Source organism: Bactrocera neohumeralis, chromosome 5 (genome assembly GCF_024586455.1).
Source record: "Bactrocera neohumeralis isolate Rockhampton chromosome 5, APGP_CSIRO_Bneo_wtdbg2-racon-allhic-juicebox.fasta_v2, whole genome shotgun sequence".
NCBI classification, from domain to species: domain Eukaryota; kingdom Metazoa; phylum Arthropoda; class Insecta; order Diptera; family Tephritidae; genus Bactrocera; species Bactrocera neohumeralis.
The window spans coordinates 10,261,457-10,286,863 of record NC_065922.1 but is presented as its reverse complement, the minus strand read 5'-3'; the positions used below and the strand labels follow the sequence as shown (position 1 = coordinate 10,286,863).

The following is a 25,407-nucleotide window of genomic DNA, read 5'->3' as shown; positions in this document are numbered from 1 at the left end:
CAGGAGAGTCAGGATCAATGTCACCAGGATGCGCCATTTTTTTACACCTGTCTCTCCCCCCTCTAATTATTTTAATTTTTAATATTTTTTTGTAAAATTTTTTTTCTGTATTCTTAAGATATCAATAAAAACACCATAAAAAATGGATAGTAAAAATATTAATTGCCTTTTTTTTACGACACTTTAAAAATTACCTGAAATTAATGCTTCTAGAGTAGAATACCCCCTTAAGAGAATTTTGAAAGCGTTCCTATACTTATTTATATAATTATATGTAGCTATTTCTTAAAAGTTGACAACTTATTTTATTTTTGCAAATTGTTTTAAAACTATTTCTTAAATGCCTTCGTACACCTACGTTCGTAGTTTTCAATTTCAAAAAAATTAATTCATTGGACAGATGGCAACACCTTCCAATATTGATAGTCGAAAAAGTTTTTTCGTATTTCTGATCAAACTTCAGCTTATTTTTTATATATGAAATGAACTTTAATGAACCATTTTTTGCCATTTTTCCATCAGTATAAAACTTTTCTGGTTTCTCGGCGAAAAACTGCGACAAGTAATTTTCACAGGCTCTCTTGAAGCCAACTTTGCTCCATTAAGTGAGTTCTGCGTTGACCGAATCAAATGGTGGTCCGATGGTGCAAGGTCTGGACTATATGATGGATGCATCAAAACTTCCCAGCCAAGCTCTCCCAGTTTCTGCCGACTCATCAAAGGTGTGTGTGGTTTAGCGATGTCCTGGAGGAAGACGAAGCCCTTCCTGTTGATCAGTTCTGGTTTCAATTGCTTGCTTCAAATCGAGGCGTCCATCCAGGCTTTGCGACCATTTGTTGAGCTTCACCACGCGTGGACAATGATCATTTCCGCACCTTATTGTCGTATTTGATCCACTTTTCGTCTCCTGTTACCATTTGCTTCAGACATGATGCGATTTCATTTCGTTTCAGCAAAAAATCGAAGATGTTAATTCGGTCCATTATATTTTTCAAAGACCATTCATCTGGTACCCAAACATGGAGCTCCTTTCTGTAGCCAGCTTTTTTAAATGGTTCAAAATCGTTTGATGATGAATGCTAAATTTCTTAGCGATGTCTGGCTGCAATCTTTTTTCATAATTTCATCGACTTTTTCAACGATACGTCGACCAGAGCGAAGTGCATATTTTACATCGAAATTTCCAGAACGGCGAGCGAGCAAACTCCGTACACTTTAGAAATTTTATTGATGGCTTGCGTGGCATTCGTCCCTTTTTTTAAATAAAAATTTCAAAATATAGCGAATTTCTTCATTACAGCTGTAATTTTTTTCAATTTCCTCGAATTTAACTTTTTTTTTTTAACTCATGACACAATGTGATTGGTAGCGCTGGAGATATACGACTGCAAAGACATCTATTGGCAAAATACGAAAAAACTTTTTCGATCTAATTTATTGAAAACTCGCTGGCACGTTTCGCACTGTCTATTGAATTTAAAACATAAACTTAGTAGTCATGGAATCTGCATTTATACATATACGGCGAATCGAACAACAACTGGTATAAATCTCATAAACTGGCATAATCAGCTTATGGATTCTGAAAAAGCTATCACATACTCTTCTCTAATGAATTTTGTAAAACCTTGGTGTTGTTTCACAATTAATTTTTTTGACTAAAGAGACTAGTGGAAAAGATATAGCAAGCAAATAAGTTTAATCGTATAATTTAAGGACAAATTGCATTTGGCACTACAGCCTTGGGTAGATCGTGGCCGAGAACACAACAACCCTGAAACTACCATGACTAAAATCACCTTACTCTATTATCTCATCTCTGAACCACCTGTGCTTCGGATGAAGTTCATCCGTACAAAAAATTGTAACTTTGCAACATCTGAAGCATCGTCAAGAAACTCTTTTCCTATACAAAGCTTTTCATTCGCATATCAATAACATGTTCTATGTCTCCCGTTTTTCTACCTCCCAACAGCTTCTACAGAAGTCGTCATGTGGCTTGCCTGCCGGCATGTCGGCATGTGCGGCGCATATTCCATTCATGCCACGTTTGGATGCTTGTTGAGCAAGTCAGGCATTGACTCCACCGAGACTCGACTCGACGCTTCAGTTTCACTGGGCAAATGAAAATTATATACTGCTATAACTCAGCTAACAATTATTTACAGTTGACGTGTGCATATGCCTTGACTAATGGCATTTAATAGCAACAAGCTCATAGCCACTTTAGCCACGATATATTAAAGATGCGTTCCTTTGACTGACTGCCTTGATATCAAACCTCGGAAATTTCCTAAGATATACGGATGATTTGACGTTGGTTTGGTTTTCTTTGGATAATAATTCGACTACCAAATATAAGGTTCTCATTAGAAAGTTGTTTTGGACAGACAAAATTTCGCAACCGTTTGATTTCGAAAATTTATGAAAGAAGCTAATAATCGACAGCAGCCGTACTTAGTGCATAATTGTTTCTTCTAGTGATGTTTCCAAAAATATTTTCCTCAGCTTAACGATCTTCCACATTTCAGTTTTCTCAAGAGCAATAATATCTATCGCCTTTTCAACATACGTCGGAGCGGGAAGCAAACGAATGTCAAAGTGCATAAATTTTGCCAAAAAATATATATTATATGCCAAAAGTTTTTGATTTTTAATACCAGTGTGCATAAATACGCCAAAGAAGAGCATATCTCTTTGTGCCTGAGGGCGTGTACTTGCACCCAAAGCCACCGGCGACGCCATTTCTGCTAACACATCGCAAATCTTTGTTCAATGGTGGTTCGCTTTACTACTTTACTGAACTCAGTAGAGAGTAGAATAAGTTCCTATATTTATATTTATATGAAATATATATGCAAATGTGTGTATATGAAAAAGTATATAAGTGTTTAGTATATATATTAGGGTGGGTTTTTTCATTGAGTTATAAAATTCGTAAGAAAAAAATTGCCTTCAAATATCACAAATCAAACTTCAATTGTTAATATCTTTTAAACAGTTAGGTTTACGAAAAAACTTTTTGAGACTTTTTTGTAGAGCATTAAATTTTCTACAAAATCTATGAAAAGAGATATTTTTGAAAACAGTAGTTGGAAGCGAGACATGAATTTTTTTAACTGATAATAAGAAAAAATGGAAATTTGTAAGGCGTAGAAGCTTTCCGTTACAATTAAGAGCTCATACAGAGATTTTCTTAGAAGTGTTTTTAAACCTATATTCAGAATATCAATTTTTGTTTTTTTGAACTACCCTAATGTATGTATATAGCATATTTATATCACTTTGCTTACTTACTTGACAGACAAATAACTTTTATTGCCTTTTCCGTTTCGCTCTTTTTCTCTATTACAGCGACAACAAAAGCAAAAACAGCAACAGCCAAAACAAAAACAACAACAGCATTGACAACAACAACAAAAAACATTCCACTTGTCATAATAAGCAGAAATATTTTCGCATATTTCTGTGGAAGTTGGTCGCGTTCCTTGGCATCGCATTATCTTGCCCTGTCAAAGCGCGCTGCGAATACTAAACGTCAAAAGGATAACCACACATCAACATACAAATATTTCTGCGTGCGTGAGTGGGCGTGTGAGTGACTCACTTGGCATTCGGAGCGCAACGGTGCCGGCCGCATAGTTTAGGCTAAGCTGTGGGTAGCGCACACTTGAAGCAACAATCAAGGCAAATACGACAATAGACAGCAATAAACACCGTTATTTGCTAGTATTTCGTTTATGATTTCGTGTCGTTTTCAAATAGACCCACGAAAAAGTTGCGCCGGCCGGTTGAAGGAGTGTGCAAAGCCAGCCGTGTGGCATCTGAGCTGCTATTATAGACACACACACATGCAGATGCTTAAATATAACACATATGCATGGATGTGTGTTTGTGTTGGCAAATATTTATCGCAGTGAAACACTTGTGGCAGTTTAAGTAGCCAGTCTTACCGCGTCGAGGAACAGCTGGTGCGCCTATTAGCGCCATTGGCAGGCAATTGTTGTCGGCTGTCGGCTAAACCGTTATTTAGCTAGTTAAATAATCAAGGCAAATGTGAAACAAAAACCAAAAACGCAAACGGAAAAGCAAATAAACACATAAAGAGTGAAGTAAAGACATAAAGACAGAAACATCACAACAAGTGGAGCACACAGCGGCCATTTAAAAATAAGAACAACAACAATCTGTTAGCAAATATTGCCTCAACGAGTTCGTGTGTGAATTTGTACATCCTCCATTCTTTCGTCACAACAGCGCCAAAATGCAGACAAATGTGCAAATTGATTCGAAGAATCTGCGCTCGAACGACGACAACTTTCGCTCGCGCGGCCATCACATCACCATCGAGGTAAGTGCGCACTCTGTTTCTCTACTTTAATCTGCTACTTTTAATTCTGATTTTTGAAACGAGCATGTGTTGCATATACTCGTATACAAGAATTGTTAATTTTCGTCTCGGCGATTAAGTTATGTTTCGGAGAAAGTGCCAAAGGGGTCAGTGCACTTAGCGATGCTCGCGCTTTCTTTTATTATTATAGGATTTCATTTACGGATTTTGCTACATTTCGTATATACCATATGTGGTAGTGGTAATCCCAAAAGTTAAAAGGGTTAAGAAATATGATTTTTACTCAAATCAAGAAAAGTCATGCAAATATATTTGAGTAAGTGAATGGTAGCTTTGGTTGCTGTCGAGGTTGAATTATTCTTAAATATAGAATTTTATAATCTTGAAATCGTTCAGCTGACATACATATGTTTGGTAAATATATCTCACTGTTTAATATATTATAAGTGCGGTATCGAGTTAGACGCTAGCATATCCACATAATCTAAACGGTTTGGAAATTTGAGATTGAAATAAACCACTTTCCTAATCTTTATTTTAAGTTTCCAAGTCCAGTCTTTTTATAATAATTTGTTTAGTATATATAGTATACGCATTTCGTTTAGCCAAAAGCATTTTTTTAAATTTCTAGCACTAAAATTACAAAAAAAAAAAAACAAACCTCTTACAAATTATTCAATAAATATTTATTATTAAACAAGAAAAAAGATTCTGAATTTCATTGTTGCTCATGCAATAGTGATATTACGATATACATTCGCGAATTTCCTATTGCCAAAAGTTTCAATAATACTAAATAGACACAAAATTACAAAAGTTGGAACATAATTAATATTCTAATTTGTCTCTATCATATTTTATTAAATCGAAAATGCCATTTGTCATACTTTTTATTAGTGTTTTCTTAAATTACGTCATTTATTTTTTTCCAGCGGCCCTTAATTACCCTCTTCAGTTCGAAAACACTACTAAATTGACGACCATTTTTATAAGCGTCTCTTGCCAGAATGCCCCAAAGGTTCTTGATGGCATTTAAATCTGTACTGCGTGCAGGCCATTTCATCAATTCCATATTTTCACCTTCAAACCAGTGAATAGAATGTTGCAAGAAGTGTATACACAAACTTTTTAAAAAATAAGAAAAAAGCTTTAACTTCGGTTGCACCGTAGCTATAATACACTCCACAAATTGAAAAAAATTCCTTCAAGAATTTTCATCGGACAGTTTGTATGGCAGCTATAAACTATATGGATCCGGTTTAAACAATTTTGTCGAATATTGTGTAATTATAGAAAGATGTTTGGTCATAACGGTAAAAATTCCAACTAGATGCAATAATCTATAGTGGTCCAAATAAGAGCTATAGCAGAACGTGTGCAAAATTCGATCAGACCGATATTTTTGGACAAGTTCGTAAATACAGACAGATAGATAAAAGACATTATTATTTATGGTATCTACAAAAACACCGACACATTTAAGACATTTTCAGATTAAAGTTGTCATTATCCTAGTCAACTTTCAATGCTTCTTAATTTAATATAAAAGGCGTTGTGCGGTTTCAAAACGGTGTTCATGAGAGCAAGAAGTAATTTTATCTACTAGTTTGTGAGGTATTAATTATCGTCTAAATTTCTATTAAGGGGGTATTCTACTCTAGAAGCATGAATTTCAGGTAATTATTAAAGTGTCGTAAAAAGGCAATTAATATTTTTACTATCCATTTTTTATGGTGTTTTTATTGATATCTTAAGAATACAGAAAAAAATTTTGCAAGAAAATATTAAAAATTAAAATAATTAGAGGGGGGGAGAGACAGGTGTAAAAAAAAAATGGCGCATCCTGGTGACATTGATTCTGACTCTCCTGGTGGTCTGAAAAAAAAAAAATCAAAAGAAATTTTTAATCAGTAAGGATGCTGTTATACTCTCTATTTCAGGGAACACGAAAAATTTTTTTTTTGAAAAATGGCGACTGCCTGAAAATAAAAACCATTTTTTACGCCTTTTTTATGAAATTCCTGAATTTTTTTAAAATAGTAAAAACAAAAATTTTGACACGATGCTGGTAGGAACGATAAAGGATTATATAAAGAAGGTTCACACAAAATTTCAAGTAAATCGGTTGTACAGAACTTGAGATAATGCCGGTACCGTGTGGAAAAAAGTAGTTCCGAGAAAAACGCGTTTGAAAAATTCGATACGGCCGAACCGGGCTAGGTACTGCGTCACTAAAGTAACTGTAGCTCTTAAAATAATTTTAATTTTTAAAAATCCTTTGGAAGATATGTTCTTAAGGGTCTGAACTTTAAATACATGAAAAAAATCGAATTTTTCAAAATTCTAGAGTAGAATACCCCCTTAAGTACTCATATGTCTCCCACATACCAAGGTTAGGTTAGATTAGGTTGGTCTGGCAAGCCAATGAGTCACCTAGACTTTAACACATAGACCAATTCTGATCCTTTGCGATACTACATAGAGCTCCATGCCGAGTAGTCATTCTTTAGCATGCCTGCATTTGTCGCGAATTTCAACGGAGTCTGTGGCCTCACTATCGATACCTCTGCCAGTGTATTATATCGTGAGGACCCGGATGCTTATCACGTATTCTTGTCTATGCCTGAAAAGTTCACAAGAAATGCTTCATTGTTTCTCTGGTGCCTTGCTCTAGACATTTCCTGCAGTCTTCTCGATCTGTCGGCCCCATTTTGCGCATATGCCGCCACCAGACAGTGATCAGTTAGTAACTTTACCGTAACTTTACTGTAGGGGTCCGCAACTCAAAAACAAAAACCTAGTTTTATCCATTTAGAAAAAAAAAATGATATGTTGCAACTTTAATCTCTTTAAGTGAACTGATCTACAATATTTTTCAATATTCTGCGATTAGATGTTAAAAAGGTTGACTAATTTAAAACAAGTAAGGAAGTCCTAAGTTCGGGTGTTACCGAACATTTTATACTCTCGCATGATAAAGTGATAATCGAGATTTCATTATCCGTCATTTACATATTTTTCAAATACCGTATTTGTGTAAAGTTTTATTCCGCTATCATCATTGGTTCCTAATGTATATACTCGTATTATACAGAGAAGGCATCAGATGGAATTCAAAATAGCGTTATATTGGAAGAAGGCGTGGTTGTTAACCGATTTCACCCATATTTCGTACATGTCATCAGGGTGTTAAGAAAATATTATATACTGAATTTCATTGAAATCGGTATAGTAGTTCCTGAGATATGGTTTTTGGTCCATAAGTGGGCGAGGCCACGCCCATTTTCAATTTTTAGAAAAAGCCTGGGTGCAGCTTTCTTCTGCCATTTCTTCCGTAAAATTTAGTGTTTCTGACGTTTTTTGTTAGTCGGTTAACGCACTTTTAGTGATTTTCAACATAACCTTTGTATGGGAGGTGGGCGTGGTTATTATCCGATCTCTTCCATTTTTGAACTGTATATGGAAATGTCTGAAGAAAACGACTCTGTAGAGTTTGGTTGACATAACTATAGTAGTTTCCGAGATATGTACAAAAAACTTAGTGGGGGCGGGGCCACGCCCACTTTTCTAAAAAAAATACGTCCAAATATGCCCCTCCCTAATGCGATCCTTTGTGCTAAATTTCACTTTAATATTATGGCTTAGTTATGACACTTTATAGGTTTTCGGTTTTCGCCATTTTGTGGGCGTGGCAGTAGGCCGATTTTGCCCATCTTCGAACTTAACCTTCTTATGAAGCCAAGAAATACGTGTATCAAGTTTCATCATGATATCTCAATTTTTACTCAAGTTACAACTTGCACGGACAGACGGACGGACAGACAAACATCCGGATTTCAACTCTACTCGTCACCCTGATCACTTTGGTATATATAACCCTATATCTGACTCTTTTAGTTTTAGGACTTACAAACAACCGTTATGTGAACAAAACTCTAATACTCTCCTTAGCAACTTTGGTGCGAGAGTATAAAAAATATTTTTTCTAGACCTTCAGAGGAAACTAATTAAATAATGCTACTACGGAAACTTTTTTTTAATATTTAAAGAATATTATATTTCATTCACTTCGGAAACTTTTGGTGGCAGACTTAAAGCCAGTAGTAAAGCAAAATGGTAGAATAGGTTAGAAAAAAACTGTTATAATCGAAATTTAAATAATTTTTTATAATAATTTTTATAATATTTATAATAATTTTTAGTATACAATTGACTGATTATTAAAAAGCTGAAATTTACATTAAAATTCCATTTTTATTTATAATTGAAATGAAGAGTTTCACTGAAAAATAACTGAAAAACTTTTTCACCACAATAGTGTTGTCGAATTTGGTACACTGAACATTGCCACTTACCTCATATGCTCTTGAAATGAAAATCTCTCTTTCAAGACCAATAATGGCTCTCGCACTTCACTCGTTCTCTTTTTATCCTTCTTAATTCTGCAACTCATATTTTTTCCTATGCGCGTCGCACTAATTATTATTTCTAAGAATTTGTTGTCCGAGCAACAGGTGGTGTAGTTAAGCAGTTATTGTAACACAAAAGAGTTATAAAAGCTCGAAAAGCTTACAAGGCGGAGCTTTACTGCGAGCCTTTTTGTGGTGAATTTCTACTAATGCTCACTTGAGTGAGGAGGAAACTGTTCTCTTATACACACTGTAGTCTAAACTAAGAGTTTATCTACTCCGCTGCATAGCCGCGTGCGGCGCTTAAAGCTTTCATGTGAAAGCTCACGTTACAAGAAACTTGAAAATCAACAGCAGTTGTTTTTATGAATACAAATAAAGAGAAAGAGAGCAAAAACATATGACTTTTGTTTATTTTAGACACCAACACAGCGGCGCGCATCAAACAGCAGGCGAGTAAAGGCAAAGGACGAGCTTTCATATCATTTGTGTATACATCTATGTGTTTGTGCGTGTGCCAAGGTGTAGCGCGCTTTTCGATTTTGAATTCTTCAATGGAATTCAAACACAGACACCCTGGCGTATGAGTGACTGCCTGTACATATACAATTACCAACCGTGTACCGTGTAATTGTGTATCTATACACTTTTCGTATACATGCATACGCACACACATACACGCGCGTTTACAAATATATGAAGCTTTATGTACGCGCGCCTGCTGTTATTGTTCTCACGTCGTCTGGCGACCAGCTATCAGTCGCAAGTAACATTTTGGCGCGTGTTGACATGAGAGACAAAATTTCGCCGCTTCACATTTGAAACTCTAACGCGCTTATTTTTCAATTTCTTTGCATATTCATTTTCAACATTCTTACCTTTTTATTGTGATTAATTGATTTATTGTTATTGTTGCTGTTGTTGTTACGCGCTTAGTACATACGCTTTTGCTTCAGTGTTCGCCAGTGATTTGTGATTTGTGCAAGCTAAAAGGCAAGGGTTTAGGTGATAATTTTTACTGAAAATATGAGAAAATATATTGATTTTGAAACTAAAAGTGTAAAAAAATTTTTGAAGTGCGTCTTGAGTGTTGAAAAAGCATAAAAATAATTTTAAATTTTTTTTCAAAATTTAATTGCCGCGCCTTCGCCGCGTTCTGCCGGCTGTTTATCGCAGAATTTTCCACATCGCCGGCTGCAGGCGCACAAAAATAAAGTAATTACTAGTTTTTGTTGTTTGTTTTTGTGTTTTGCTTGGTGTCAGCGCGACGTGCGTTGACCCGCCGGCGTGCACGGCGTTGACAGATTTTTATGTTTTTTATTTGCACCGTCAGCTGGGTGCCGTGTCACTGCCGATTTTACACGCTTCACAGCAGCAGAATGTGTGTGGGCGCTGAGTGCGTGGCTTATCAGTTGCTTGGTGTATAGTGCTGAGCCTGCAGTAGCACCGAAAATGTGATTACAAGGCGGAAAATAAAAATACGAAAATATAAAAAAATATGGAAGTGTACTGCAGTGTGTGAAAATATGGCAACCACAAAAAATAATAAGCAATAAATATTTTTTTGGGCAAAGAATATAAAAAGTAGTGGAAGAAAATATGAAAAGCAGTAGAAAAAAATACGAAAAGTAGTAGAAATAAATAAAAAGGTAGTAGAAAAAATACAAAAAGTAGTGGAAAAAATACAAAAAGTAGTAGAAAAAAATATAACAACAACAACTAAAACAAGTGATAACAAAAGCTGTTAAGTGCCGAAATCAAGCACACACAAACACATGCAACAGACATACACATGTACAGAAAACGCGGTAAATGGAACAAAGAGCGCGTAAAAAATACTGTAGTAAGGCGATAGTGAGAAAAAAGGTAAATGCATGAGTGAAAAAAGTTGAACAAAAAAAACCGTTAACTTGGGCTACATATAAACTATAATAACCTTCACAAGTGCTTATCTTATAGCATAAGAGGATTTATGGTAAAAAGTTATTTACTTTGATTTTGATCAATCAGCTTGTATGGTAGCTATATGCTATAGTCCTCCGATCTGAACAATTTCTTTGTGTATTAAAGCTAAGGCTTGAGTAATAATTTTTGTCAAATTTCGTGATGATATCTCGTCAAATGAAAAAGTTTGTCATACAAGGACTTGATTTCGATCGAACAGTTTGTATGGCAGCTATATGCTATGGCGGTCCGATCTAAACGATTTCTTCTGAGATAATATCGTTGCTTGATATTATAATCTATGTCAAATTTCTTGAAGATATCTTAACAAATAAAGAATTTTTTCATACAAGAACTTTATTATGATCGGTCAGTTTGTATGGCAGCTATATGCTATAGTGATTCGATCTAAACAATTTCTTCTGAGATAATACCGGTGCTTGATATTATAATCCATGCCGAATTTCTTGAAGATATCTTAATAAATAAAGAACTTTTTCATATAAGAACTTATTTTTAATCGGTCAGATTGTACGAGAACTATATGCTATAGTTGTCCGATCTAAACGATTGCTTCTGAGATTATACTGTTGACTGACGTAATAATCTGTGTAAAATTTCGTGATGATATCTTAACATATATAGAACTTTTTCATACAACAACTTTATTTGGATTGTTCAGCTTATACGGCAGCTATATACTTTAGTGATCCGATCTGAACAATTTGCTGGCAGATTATGAAACTGCCTTAGAAAAAAGTCCTTACAAAATTTTATAAAGATAACCCTTCAAGTAAAAAAGTTTTCCATATAGGGATATGATATTGAGCAGGCAGTTTGTATGGCAGTTATATGCTACAGTGGGTCGATATCGGCAGTTCTGACAAATTAGCTGGTTTTTGAAAAGAAAAGAACGTACGCAAAATTTCAGACAGGTAACTCAAAAATTGAGGTACTATTTCGCATATATGAAGTAATATTTCATAGGAACTTCGACTTCTCTGTTGAGGGTACACAAAATCAGTAAACATAGCCACAAGCACATTGCTGTCGATATATATAAATATGTAATATATATAGTACACATGTGTCTGTCGTTGAAAAATCGCCACCGATTATCATCACCGAAATTGCTGGCCATCATTGTCACGCTTTTGTCTGCCTTTGCGCTGCAAATTCGTCGCTTTTGCATTTGTGTGTGAGTGCTTTGTAACACCTACACTAAAATATTTTTGTGTGTATGTGTATGTGCCGATGGAAAATAACAACTAACCCCGCGCCCACCCGCCAACATGACAAATTCATTGTTGCCGGAAATGTCACCGCCGTTGTTTGCATGAAAATTTCCGTTGAGCAAAATTGTGCGCGTTGTTGTTGCTGGTTTTTGCAAATACCACACACATGTCAACAACAATGCAGTTATTGTGTGAATATTTTTTTGCGCTGTAATTGTTCGCTGCACGCGCAAGTGTTGCTTCACAACTATATTTCATTCCACACACACACAGACAGACATTACAAGAATTTTACGCGTGCATATGCATGTGTGTGTATGTGTGGGAGAAATGATTAAACTGGCTTACAATAGCGCAGTGGCCGCGTGAAAATAATTAATTATTATATAATAGTTATATGCTCGAGTATGTGTGCGTGTAGTTAAATTAAAATTGTAATAAAAATGCTTATTGTTGCACGTGTTGTGCGGCATGCAACATTTTCGTATGCAGCAATCTATAAATATTCATGATAATATTAAAGTAAGTGGGAAATTTGCAAATGCTTGTTTAAAGGGATTAAATATGTGTGGTAAATATATATAAGCTTACACATATATATTTATATATTTCTACATATTATATACATATACATATGTATACATACGTTTTTTATATACTTATATATGTCTGCTTATGCGATTTGTGTACTTTGGTTTTATAAAACTTATGCCATAATTAATTGCTAATGGCGCTGATTTCCGTAGCATAGTTTAAGGCGCTCAAAACAATGCACGCTAAAAAGGTTCTAGAGACTTAATAATTTAGTTTTGCCACGCATTTTAATACAAAAAAGCAATAAATATGTTAGTAGTTTGAACATTTTTTAGGTTTTTGTGCCACTTGCCACATTTTTTTAACATTTAATATATCGAGTACTATTGATATTTTAATGCAACAAATGTGGCAATAATTTTAACTCAAAAAAATATTTTACATAACTGCTGTTTTTATTAAACAACAGAAAAATTATCATTGTCATGCAAACGCAATGAAATCGAATTAGTATATGTGATATTTAAAGACTTACTTGCTTATAAATGCACTGCTAACTGTTTATGAATCCTATGTACAGTTAAGTGTAATCTAAAAAAAATTAAAAATGTGAGCTAAATATGCTTTACCTTTAATATGAACATAAAATTTACGCAACAATTTAAATCAATTTTGGCAACTAAACAATTGATTTCTTTGTTTAAACACTCATACTTCATAATTCTAAGCATACATTTAGGCGCATAAGATTTTAAGCCACTACTTAAAGCCTCAACTAGTAATCCTCCAGCAGTTAACTGATAAAATATAAAAACATGCAGCTGTTTTAGCCAATTATAATGCATTTGAAATTACCTGCATAAATCATTGGTCCTTTTTGAGGTAGATAATGCACCAGTTTAAATAAATCTACAAACACTATATTTTCAAATAAGAGAAAGCTGCTTGTGGCGTACTTCGACTATCCTTTTCCAGCGTGAAGCACAGATTCCAAAAGCTTTTTATTGGAAAAGTAATGGATTTCTTTTTAATTGAATTATATTTAGGGCCAGGGTCTACGCTCCTCCAAAGAAGTATCAATCATCTTTTGGTACTTACGGTAAATAGATGCTTTTATAAGAAGTCTTCTTTTAGACATGATTTGAATTGAATTCCTTTCAATATATACAAGAGAACTCAACAGATTTCTAAACCTTCATTTATTAAAAACTGTTAGCTGCTTCGCCGTAAAAGTAAACAAGGACAAAGACAGCAGTAAGCAAACAAAAAGGGATACAGTATAAATGATTCCCCGGGAATATTGGTATAAGTATCATAAATTCAAAAATCGTCTGCTTTGAATTCATTTTTAAATAACTTCAGGCGACCTGCTAACCAAAAACGAATCTTAATGGACTCAAAGCAGGGAATATACTATGTCCTTTACTTGTAACTTGTCTAATTGAAAACAAATATATCACAACACAAGTCTGCCAACCAGATTTGAACTTCTTTTTATAGACCAATAGCAACCTTTTAAACATAATATATAAAGAGTGATCCATTTCGAGGTTGCCTACTACAGAAAAAAAACACAAAAACTTCAAATTAAAAGGGGAATGTTTACAATCAAACGAAAGAATATTCTTTGTCATTCATTTTTTTTACATATCATTATTTTGGATCGACTCAACATTTTGTTTAATGTTTTGGGTATGAAGCGTGTCAATGATAGACTCGTTCAAAACTACCTGCTTGAGAACTTTTCTAAAGGCCTCATATTCATGAAACGCCATTACTGGAAACGAGACTTGGGTTATGAGAATGACTTCGAAACTGTCCAAAAACCTATAAAAAATGTGCAAAAAACCAAACGAAAATCAAAAAACCAAACCATAAAAAATGTGGTATTTGTTTGGTCAGTCCGTCAGATGACATTACGAGGATTGCATGCCACCTTTTTTTCATAGATTCGATTATTTTATATTTGATACGATATTTTTCAAGAAAATGTGGAGGTTTGAGGAGGTCTGAGCATATCGAATTCATTCTCGCTAGTCAATTTTAATGCCATCTGGGCTTGTAGCATAGTTTTAATTAACCATTTTAAAAATAGCAAGAGACAACTTGGTCTTCATGTCTCATATTTCTGCAAATGTCAAGATTTTATCAACTTTCTTAAAATACTTCTATACATATACCCTCTTTATTTAAAAACACTGGCTAAACGTTAACAAGTTAAGGATCAAGTTGATCCTTACCAGCGAACATTTATAGTTTAACTACTGCCTGGAGACCATCTATTACTATACAGCTCTATAACTAAGTATCTGTACCTCTGCCTTTAAAACGAGTTTTAACATTTTTTTATAACGGTTGCTTAAATACTATATAAATACTAAAGTTACCGGAGTTTCCGTTGAGTACAATTTTCGATGACTCGTTCGAGCATTTCGACTGGTATCTGGCGAATGACACGTGTGATGTTTTGCACCAAGGTCTGAATCAAAGTGAGATTGTCCGCATAGATTTTAGACTTATACATGCCCACAGAAAAAAATTTAACGGTGCGATATCACGCGAAATGTTAATTACCTGCTCACTGAAGTGTGCTCTCAATAAAGGCATTGATTGATGCGACTTGGGGGGGTTGAGTCGTCTTGTTGAAACCAAATGTCGCCGAGATCACGAGCTTCAATTTCAAACATCAAGTAGTCGGTTATCATGGCGCGATAACTGTCGCCATTGACGGTTACGTTCTCAACGGCACAATTTTTGAAGACATATGGACCGATGGTTCCACCGGCGCAAAAAATACACCAAACCGTTGTTTTTTCTGGATGAAATGGCAGCTTTTGAATCTCTTTAAGGTACTCTTCGCCCTAAATGTGGTAAGTTAGCTCGTTTACATAGAAAGACCTGTGAGGTCTGAATTGGGCCTCATCGCTGAACAAGATTTGGCTAGAAAGCTCATAGAGCGAGGAGATGTCGCCTGGGAAGGCCGCACGTCTTCAGTTCTTGCACAAGCTTTATGTTGTACACTTTCAGTTGAATATCTCGACGTAAAATGCATCTAGTCGTTTTATACGTCAGTTCAAGTTGCAGCAAACGGTGCCGAATCGACTCGCCACGGTCTTCGTGTTCACTCTCAGCTACGGCTGCTATGTTTTCTTCACTGCGTGCTGGACGTGGTATATTCGGGTCTCAAAATGGGTGATGGTGTTGTGAATAGTACGCTCAGTAGACCGATTATGTTGACCATAAGTTAAGCTAAGCAAGCAACTGAGCTTCTTCCTTTAACTATGTCGATTGCTCAAATCGTATATTTTCCGAACATTGGATCTTTGAACATCATTTAAATAGGTTTTCTTTTTATTTGAGGACTCGACAGCCCTAGCGTTGCAATCTGGCAATTCACAACTTTATAGTAAAATCTGAAGTTGTTTCTTTTAAACATACTCATAGCGTTTCGCCATAAGAGCGCACTTTGTGCCATTTACAGTAACTTGAAATATTCACCTTGGCCAAAAAATGATATTAAGCATTTTCGCGCGATTATTTGTAGCAACCTACGTGTTATGTTGACTTTTACAGAGTACTTACCTCAGAGACATATAGACAGGAAGATAGACGAAGATTGTACCGCGATCTTAGGTCTTTTGTGGCCTCTAATAAATCACAAAGTCTCATCTAGCCCCAGCATACATAAGCCGTTAAAGTCTCTACAGCCAAAATTATCGTTATACACACTTTGGTAACATATACTCTTATTAGAGCAAACTTAATAATAATCCCAACGATTACCCTCCTCCCGCCCAACCGACGCGAGGGGCGCAATCCGCGAACGAGCGGAATTAGCCGAGTCATAAAAGGCAAGAGAGTTTTAAGCGTTGCGATCTTAAGCTGCTCAGCTACGGAAACAAAAATTTCAACAGCCAAAATTAAGAATTAGATTAAAGTTTATAATTTTTAAATGTTACTTGTTAAGAGTAGATAAAATAATTTTTTAATGGTAAAGAGTGAGTCTGTTAGATCAAATGTGCTGGAATGAAAATTGAAATATGACATATACGGCGGAATGATTCGTTTGACTCAAAATTTGTTCTAGAAAATTTTAAAAGTAAGGGTCTAAACTGCCTGGTAGGGCGAGCGGGAACGTTAAAATTAATATCATATAAGAGAGATGGGCTACAGACTGACCCATTCATGAGTTTTACAAGAAATATTATACCAAGCATCTCCCTACGACTAGCGAGTGTCGGGAGATTTATATTCATGAGAGACTCAATGAAGAATTTTCAATGTTGAGCGTGTCGGCACATGAAGACTAATAAAATGTATCCGATAGATGTCACTGAGCGCAATATAGATTTGCAAAATTGTTTGTTTGAGTCAAAAGTCTCATGCTAGGTTTATATAATGTAAAGTTTGTCCTCTAGGAATGAAGCTGTACAAGGTGTGTTCAAAAAGTATCGCGAATTTTGTGTTTTTTCAAAAATTATTTATTTTTTCATGAATATCTATTTTGTCCCCTTCAAAGTAATCTCCATGAGATATTTCCCTTGTGCCAACGGTTTTTCCAATCTTCGAAGCACTTAAAAAAATCATTTTTTTTATCTTCTTCAGCTCCTCCTCCACCTGCCGTCTTTATCTCGTCAAGAGAAGCGTAACGTCGTGCTTTCATGGGCCTCTTCAGTTTTGGGAACAAGAAAAAGTCACAGGGGCCAGATATGGGGAATACGGTGGCTGCGGCATCATTAGTGTGTTGGTTTTGGCCAAAAAAGTCGCGCACAAGCAATGATGTGTGAGCAGGGGCGTTATCGTGGTGCAAAAGCCAATTTTTGTTCTTCCACAAATCCGGGCGGATTGCTTTGCGCAAATTGCGCATAACTTGCAGGTAATATTCCCTATTAACCGTTCTTCCCTGTGGCAAGAACTCATGATGCACCACGCCCCTGTAATCGAAGAAAACTGTCAGCAAACTGTCGCGATACTTTTTGAACACACCTCGTATAATTGGCCAACTGTTCTCATTGAAAACGAAGTAATTCAAAAATTTTTTTAGGATGTTGCTTACATCGATGAAAATATCAGATACACTAAATCCCTCATTGAAAAGTAAATTTATTTTCCACAGGCCTTACATTTTTTCTTTCAAAATTCAGTCAATTCCACATTTAACTACGTTTGCGCCAGCGTTTGCTCTCGGACATGCCCCAGTTTCTCATACTTATGTCAAAGCGCATTGCCCGCAACATAAACTATGTTCGTAAAAATAAAATGCCCGCATAACTTAAAAGTTCAGGCATTCAGAAACACACTCACACTCACACATATGTACAGTTAGTATATTAACTCAAAAGTAAATCAAAGCAAATTGGCGCTTAAGTAACTACCAGCGCGAGCGAAAGCGTGTGGCAAGTGGGTGGGGGAAGTGAGAGCAGGCGGGGTTCCATGCATTTCATTTCGTTTTGATGTGCCGCACTTAAATTGTTTACAATTTGTAATAATATTTTATTTTCGCATTCATTGCCTCCATTCCGGTGTCCTTTACTTTGTTTTCTTTTAGTTCTCATCTCTTCTTTTTCCACCGCCCTTGCTTGGCTCGGCGCTGAACGCTCGTCTTCGCCTGGCCGTCAGACTGCCCTTGTTATGTTACCTGTAAAACTGAGAAACTGAGTTTATGGCCAAGGAATGAGCGCCGCAGCAGACTCTGTGTGGCGAGCAGTTGGCCGCAGGCAGCAATAAAATAAAAGAAAACAGAGAAAATTGCTAGAAAAAATAAAAGAGAAATGGCGAAGGTAAGAAAATATAAGGAAGATATAAAATACAACAGCACATATGTACATGTGTGTGTGTGTGTGTGTGTGTGACTAAGACTGACACATGGCACGCCCGAGAGCAGCCACAATGCGATCGAACGACAGATAACCGTTACGGCGGTGTGAGTCTGCGCTGGGCTCCCGCTGCCAGCAGACAACTTTAATGGCGCAAGCAACCTTCCTTTGCTGCATTAGCATTTTTTCTGCTTTGCGCGTCTGCCACGGGCGCTGATTTACAACCTGCAGGATAAGCGTGAAGCCGGGCGGGATGAGCGTGAAGTGCCGGTTGAGCGCTGTGGTGGGCGCACCGGAAAATGTAGGCGTTTGCGGTTAATAAGCGGATGTACTAGTGTGGCGGCGGTTGTGGTGGCGTGCGCAGACACAGTTATCAGCCGAGTGGTCGGAGACCGTAAATAACCGCACAGACTTTGTTGCAGACTGTGCCACATAAAATTGTCGGAAAAATGCGGAGGAAAAATATGGCAGTAAATATACGCTTACATACATTGAAGTTGACGTGGTGTTTGAGGGGGTGAAAGATGTAATCGAAAGAAAGGTAAAATGTCGACCGAGGCGAATTTTACTCGTGCTTAGAGTGATGTAAAAAGGTATGCTTTGTTTTTTTTTTTCAATATTGTATTTGTGATACAACAAATTTAGAGTAAAAATAAAATTGAGAATAAAAAATTATTATAAAATAACTGTAAAATTTGAAAGCCTGAAAACGAAAAAAAATTTAATTTAAGTAATTCTAAAAAAATTAAAAAGTAATTTTGTCTAAAAAAATCTTATACTTTTATATATATAGAATAATTTTAAAAAAATTTTAAATGGAAAAAAAGTAAGAATAAACTTTATTAAGAATTTTCAAAATAAAAGAATATAAGATAGAAATATTTTGTATTTACTCCTCCCTCAACGACATTCCTGAAATCTTGAATCAATACATTGCACAGGCTACAAGTAAATAGCAGCGTTTTCTGTGCTTACATATCGACGTGATGTATATTTGGATAGGGAGAAGTCGCTGGATAAGAAGTGCAGTGACCTTCTTCATGTTAACCCGAATGGTAGAGGTGCAGTTTTCTGTAAGGGTCTCCGACATTCTTAGATTAGGCTACCGAACCACTAAAGTGTTTTTCAGGCAGAAGTGGCTGCTAACAAGGGGACAGCACACAGGAGATCTATTGAAGTTCTTGCCCTGAGCAAAGTTCATGTAGGCATCCTTGCTGTCAGGTTAAAAATCTTATCGGACGCTAGTTGTAAAAGTTGTATTGAGGAGGGTGAGGTGGAAACAGTCAGGCAGTTTTATATTGATTGTCCAATCTCTGCACAACTGAGGCTGCAATATTTCGGTAGTCTTAGCTTCGGCAAAGCAGAAGATATAGCCGAAACTGATATTAACGTCTGAACAAATTTATGGTAGGCTAAAAGCGCCTTTTTGTAAGATTCTCATCATCTAGTATATAGGGTTTTTTATGTATCATAATAGCCCGGCATCCCAAGCTGTTCAGTGAGATCTCTGCTAGGATCAACCTATTAAGCGGTTACATGGATTTACGGGTTCCAAAAAATTATCTAATTAAATTCTGTAACATCTCTAGAATATTGTCTTTAATTTTCAAGTTGATCCCATTAATAGTTTCGGAGCTACAGCCTTGAGAACTTGTGCGCGATTTTTAAACGCGAAACTGTGTTTTTGAAGTCGGTTGGCAAGATTTCTAGAGAACTACTCAACCGATCTTCATGAAATTTTACACAGGTCTTTGGGATTTAATGGCCGCGTTTAAAATATTTTTTTCAGAAATTGCAGAATTTCATTAACAATAATGAATGTTTGAAACAATAAAAATTTGGAATAAAATATTTTATTTTTTATATCAGAAAAAAATTTTTGAAAAAAGGCTGTTTTTTACCCGAGGAAACCCATGTAACCCCTTAATCTTACCCAGGTTTTTTCAAATGCTTGCAGTCTCAGTAACCTTGTCGGTATTACTAGTTAGCCCAAATCCTGCAAACTCCTTTCGGACCGCATACGATGTTATATTTTTTTAAACGTCTAAGAATAAGAAAAATATTTCTCCATCGATTTCTTCAGATTACCTCTCTCTTAAGTAAAATTTAACGAAAAAAGTTTTTATAGTATTATGTAGTATGGGAGGTCATTCCAATATTAAAAAATCTATTCCTCAATTGCCTCCTAGTCCTATCTGTGTACCAGCGATGTCATTTCGAACAAAATATTAACTGCCATCATCGTTATTGGCTAAATTTCTTGAGGAAATAGTATTTTGTAAGATGTCTTTGAAATATTTTTAATCATAGACGTCATTTTCAAACATTTCGTTTTACTCTTTCCGGTCAATTTCAATTAATCTTTCAAAAGGTTGCAGATCTAACTTCTTTATATAAACACTTCTTATAGTGTTGATTGTATTTTCTCTTCCAAATAAGGAAGCGTCATATTTTTGGGATTGAATTAATGTTTTAGAAAAGGTTTCCAATCAGATGCTAATTGGGTACAGGCTTTTTAAAACCGAACGCAATTTATATGGACGAAAACAAAATATTTCCCTATTTTAATTTACCAAGATCGGATATCATATTCTACGGCGAGAAAAAATATTCTAGATTTAGGAAAATTAAAAGCTCGTCAAAAGGATGTTTGGCTTCTAAAATTTAAGGTGACGAGTTAGCCAACTATGAATCTTCTTGAGGCCGGAGCAGTCATCAGTTATCAAAAAAAGACCGAACTAGGAACTCAAGTGACCAAATAAAAAGAATCTAGTGTCTGTAACCAATTTATCAAAACAGATTTCATTTTAGGTACGACAGGAAAACAATTAGCTTAGAATGCTGCTCTAATTTGATACAAAAAGATCTTATATATTGATCAAAAGAACTATCAACTGGTATTAGCCGCCTCAACAAGTTTTCTATATGCCCAAAGCGCTTTACTGATTTATGAGCGATTTTCTTCATAATTGCGTCAAAGCATCGGCGTTGTAGCTGTGAGCTCAAGAAATCAGTGCATTCATAATGTCGAGTGCTCGGCTGGACTACTTATAAAACACGCAACCAGACTAGATGACGGAACCACATTTAGAACTTAAACCGAAATAACTATCCCCAAGAGCAATTGACTAGGTGGCGTTGTGGGCACTTATTTATAAAGCGCTTAGTCATGGTCCGATTTTGATCGCTTCCGGAATGTATATTTTTTCTGCTGTAAAAAGTATCATATACAGAATTAGATATAATATTGGTATATAGTCGGCTGATACAACATATGTGTAAGGAAATATAATAACAATGGCGATAATTCAATAGAGCCCATTTAAAAAAAATACTTATTTTTCACCAGCTTTACACCACTGCCACTGTCTGGCCACTATCTGCCAGCAAATATGTGGAAAACTACTCCAGATAACCTGCCATGTGTCTGTCTACTCTGTCACCTCGACCTACGTCCTGTGTGAAAAAAGGCACACTGACGCAAAAACGCCGTGGGGTTGCGACAGAAAGGCGAATCGGAAAAATCTGTGACGTTAATAAGTCGCATAGTTTATATAATATACAAATCACTAAGAGTATACATACTTACCTATATGTATATATCAGATGCAAATATCTTTAACTTTACTCATCTTTATACATAGATATATCCACAAGTGCGTTGCTTGTTGCATTTGCACTTGCGGAGCGCCACATCTTCCAGCCGTGTGGCTTTATAAGTGCCATTGCGGTTACTGATAACTGACGTTGTTAAACAAACCCGCTTTGATGGACACTAAAAGGGGCCATGAAATTGATTTAAGTACTCGCCTGTGTACATATGTATGTATGCCGCAAGGATGTTGCAAGTGACGCGTTGAAGTTGATGACCATGAAAATGATTGTGAAGGCGGTCATCAAGACAAATCGTTGGTGGATAGATAGATGAGGGGTGTGGTATAAATAAGGAAAGTGCATGTGAATGGTATTTAGACGAATGGCAGTGGGTTGACTACTTAAAGTTCTCGATGTGGATATAAACTCATTTATAACTTTGGGTTAACGGAGATTTAACGAACTGCTGGAGTTTTAATTTGAGAGGACGTTTGATAGTGAGGGTATAGTAAGCGGTGTAGTGGTGACATTGCTAAAGCGGTAATGAAGTTTTTAATGATTCTGTTTTGCTTGGCTGTCATAAATATTTTAACGGTCGCAGAAGCGCTCTCAATTTGTATGCTACATTTGTTTGTATAATTTTTATGAATTTTTAAGATTTTGACCTAATTGAAGAGGAGTCAACAAAAACGTCCGAAATATTTCGTCAGCTAAAATGCGAAACAACGTATCTTCAAAAGAATCGAAATTGAGTATTGTATTTTTTACGATGCACTACATTATGTTACATATGTGTAGCATAAAATTTTCAGCTTCCGCTGTGAGATATAACCTATACATAAGTAACAAATATCCAATACATAACTAATATATAACCAAAATGTAACTGATATATAACCAACATATAACCATTTTATAACCAAAACTCAAACTTTGTTTCAATTAGAGTGGTTTCTGATATATAGTTTTTTCTTCGCCTGTAAACTTACAAAAAGTGATGTGTGACCCACCGAAAAATCAGTGATGTGACTATTTGTATCATACTGTTCTAAGTAGGCTAGAAGTTTCTTCTCATGCTCGATTGCTTCACATCATCAAATTATAATAATTATCAAAAATTTTTAAAACCGATTAATCGACTTTATTGGAAAAGAAATTTGAATAAATCGTCTCAAAATATTCGGAAAGTTTTATCATGAGAAAATTTGTTGTGAATTGAGCTGCGAGAGCAAGCTTGTAACCAGTATTTTAATTTTTTCAAACATATCTCACAGCAATTTTAAGTCTCCTGCTAAACTCTACGCATCACTTTTCACTCTCTATGCTCTCAGTCGCCTTTGACAGGCAAAGCAAGTAAACAACAATAACTGTTAAAACGGGTTTAATGTTTTCGCAAACCACTAAATGCTAAATGTGAATTGCAAAATGCAAAAATCCACCATGAAACTGTGCGCTTTTCGAATATTGCATTGCCCGCCCCGCACGGTGCGGTTGCGGGCGGCAAAGTAATGCAATAAAAAGCGCAGTTGGTGCGGCAAATAAGCAACGATGCGAAAAGGCCTTCGAGCAACTCAAGCAAAGCGTTGCAAGCCGATGCAAGCGGAAGGGCGAACTTTGCAAACACACACAGAGTGGAAACTATTAATAAACTCGCATAAATTGGTGCGGCGGTGTGGGGGCAGAGCGCTGGACTAAAAGGTCTTTTGGAAATATGAAAAGGAATGCTTAGGTTTACATATGTTTAAAGAGTTTTGTTCATATTTTTAAGTTTTTGCATAAATAATTTTTTTTTTTATTGTGCCTAGATGGAGTATAAGGCCTCAAGGCCTGATTTGTTATAAGCCTATTCTAAATATTTTTTTACTTACGCTTATCATTTTCGTTAAATTCAGTATTTGGCATTGAAGCTTTACTTAATATTAATACAGACACCTTTAATCCTCAAACGGTTTGTATACAGAACTCAATCAAAAAGTTCACAAGGAGGTCCAATAATCTCGGATACATATCTCGACTTGTATTTCATTCTTTTTGTCAAAATTGTCAAAGTAATGCGCCTAAGTGCTTGTTGGAGAATTAAAAATTGTCGCTCAATTATTCCTTTGTAAATTTAGTAGCGATTTTCTAAATACAAAATTCATCTTTAATACAGGTGTATGTACCTTGTAGAGGTTTTCCAATAGAAAATGAACTAACCTAAGTAATTCCAGCCACTTTACTTCAGTGGCTTTCGTTAACGGGTTTCGAATAACGCTTAACTAGTCAGAAAGATAAAGTTAACAACCACACTAAAAGCCCATTTTATAACGGGTGGGCCATATAAAATTTTAAATTTAAAAAGTCAATAAAAAAAAACGGCTTGATATTTTTCAAAGGTCTAACATTTATTTAAAAGGTTGTTTTATGAAATTTATTTGTGGAAAACAATTTCAGACAAATGACCACCACGGCTGAGTTTACAGTAGCTTATCCGATCCACCCAATTTTGGAGTACTTTCTCGATGGTTTCAGGCCTTATGGCAGCTACAGCAGCTTGAATCTCGTACTTTAGATCTTGAATTGTTTCTGGATGGTTGGCGTAACATTTATCTTTAACAGCTCCCCACAGAAAATAGTCCAACGGAGTTAAATCGCAGCTTCTGGGAGGCCAATTCACATCACCTCTTTTGCTGATTATGCGATTTTCGAAGATAGGGCGTAAAATATTGAGTGTAGCGTTTGCTGTATGGCAAGTAGCGCCGTCCTGCTGGAACCAAATGTTGTCCAAGTCTTCTTCTTCAATTTGCTTGAAGAAAAATTCGGTTAACGTTGATGGTTACGGCGGTTCCTTCTTCATTTTCGAAGAAAAATGAACCGACGATTCCACCAGACGGAAATCCGCCCCATACAGTGATTCGTGCTGGGTGCATTGGCTTCTCGACGATTACGTGCGGGTTTTCTGTGCCCCAAATGCGACAATTCTGCTTGTTAACGTAACCATCGAGGTGGAAATGAGTCTCGTCCGAAAAGATGATTTTTCGGCAAAATTGACCATCCTCGGTCAAACGATCTTCTGCCCAATCTGCGAACTGTAGTTTTCAATATTTCCCAGTTTTCTTCTAGTGAATACCAACCCATTTCGTAAATTTTAGACATTTACTGAATATCTGTCACTTTCCGAATGGTATTTGACGTTTCCAATGTCGAAATATAGATAATTCAAATTTGAAACGTTGGATGGCCCACCCGTTATAACAACCAGAGGACAGTAATGGTATTTGTTTTAAATAACTAAAATATTGTCATAATATTGTCATTGCTGGCATTCACTTTCAATTTTCAAATTTTAACCTTTATTATCTTGTTTCCGAAAAAACTTTTTTAACACAACCGCACCTTGTTCGTTGTATGTGATTTTGATCACGTCAAATTCAATGATATTCGTAGTCAAGCCAATGAAGAATATTGTCATTTTATTTTTGACTACTATGACAGTACTTTGAGAACCAAACCGACAGATCATTCAATTCGACTTAGGGAGAACC

At 35.9% G+C, this 25,407-nt stretch overlaps 1 protein-coding gene across 1 annotated transcript in view; it reads left to right on the top strand.

Annotated features, from left to right (window-relative positions):
- The window catches only part of LOC126759050 (inactive dipeptidyl peptidase 10), a 380,650-nt gene that overhangs the window by 85,319 nt on the left and 269,924 nt on the right, over nucleotides 1-25,407 (top strand). The window contains exon 3 of the mRNA XM_050473624.1: nucleotides 3,355-4,351. Coding sequence (XP_050329581.1) covers nucleotides 4,265-4,351 — 87 coding nt within the window. The 5' untranslated portion in view covers nucleotides 3,355-4,264. The remainder of the gene's footprint in view (nucleotides 1-3,354; nucleotides 4,352-25,407) is intronic.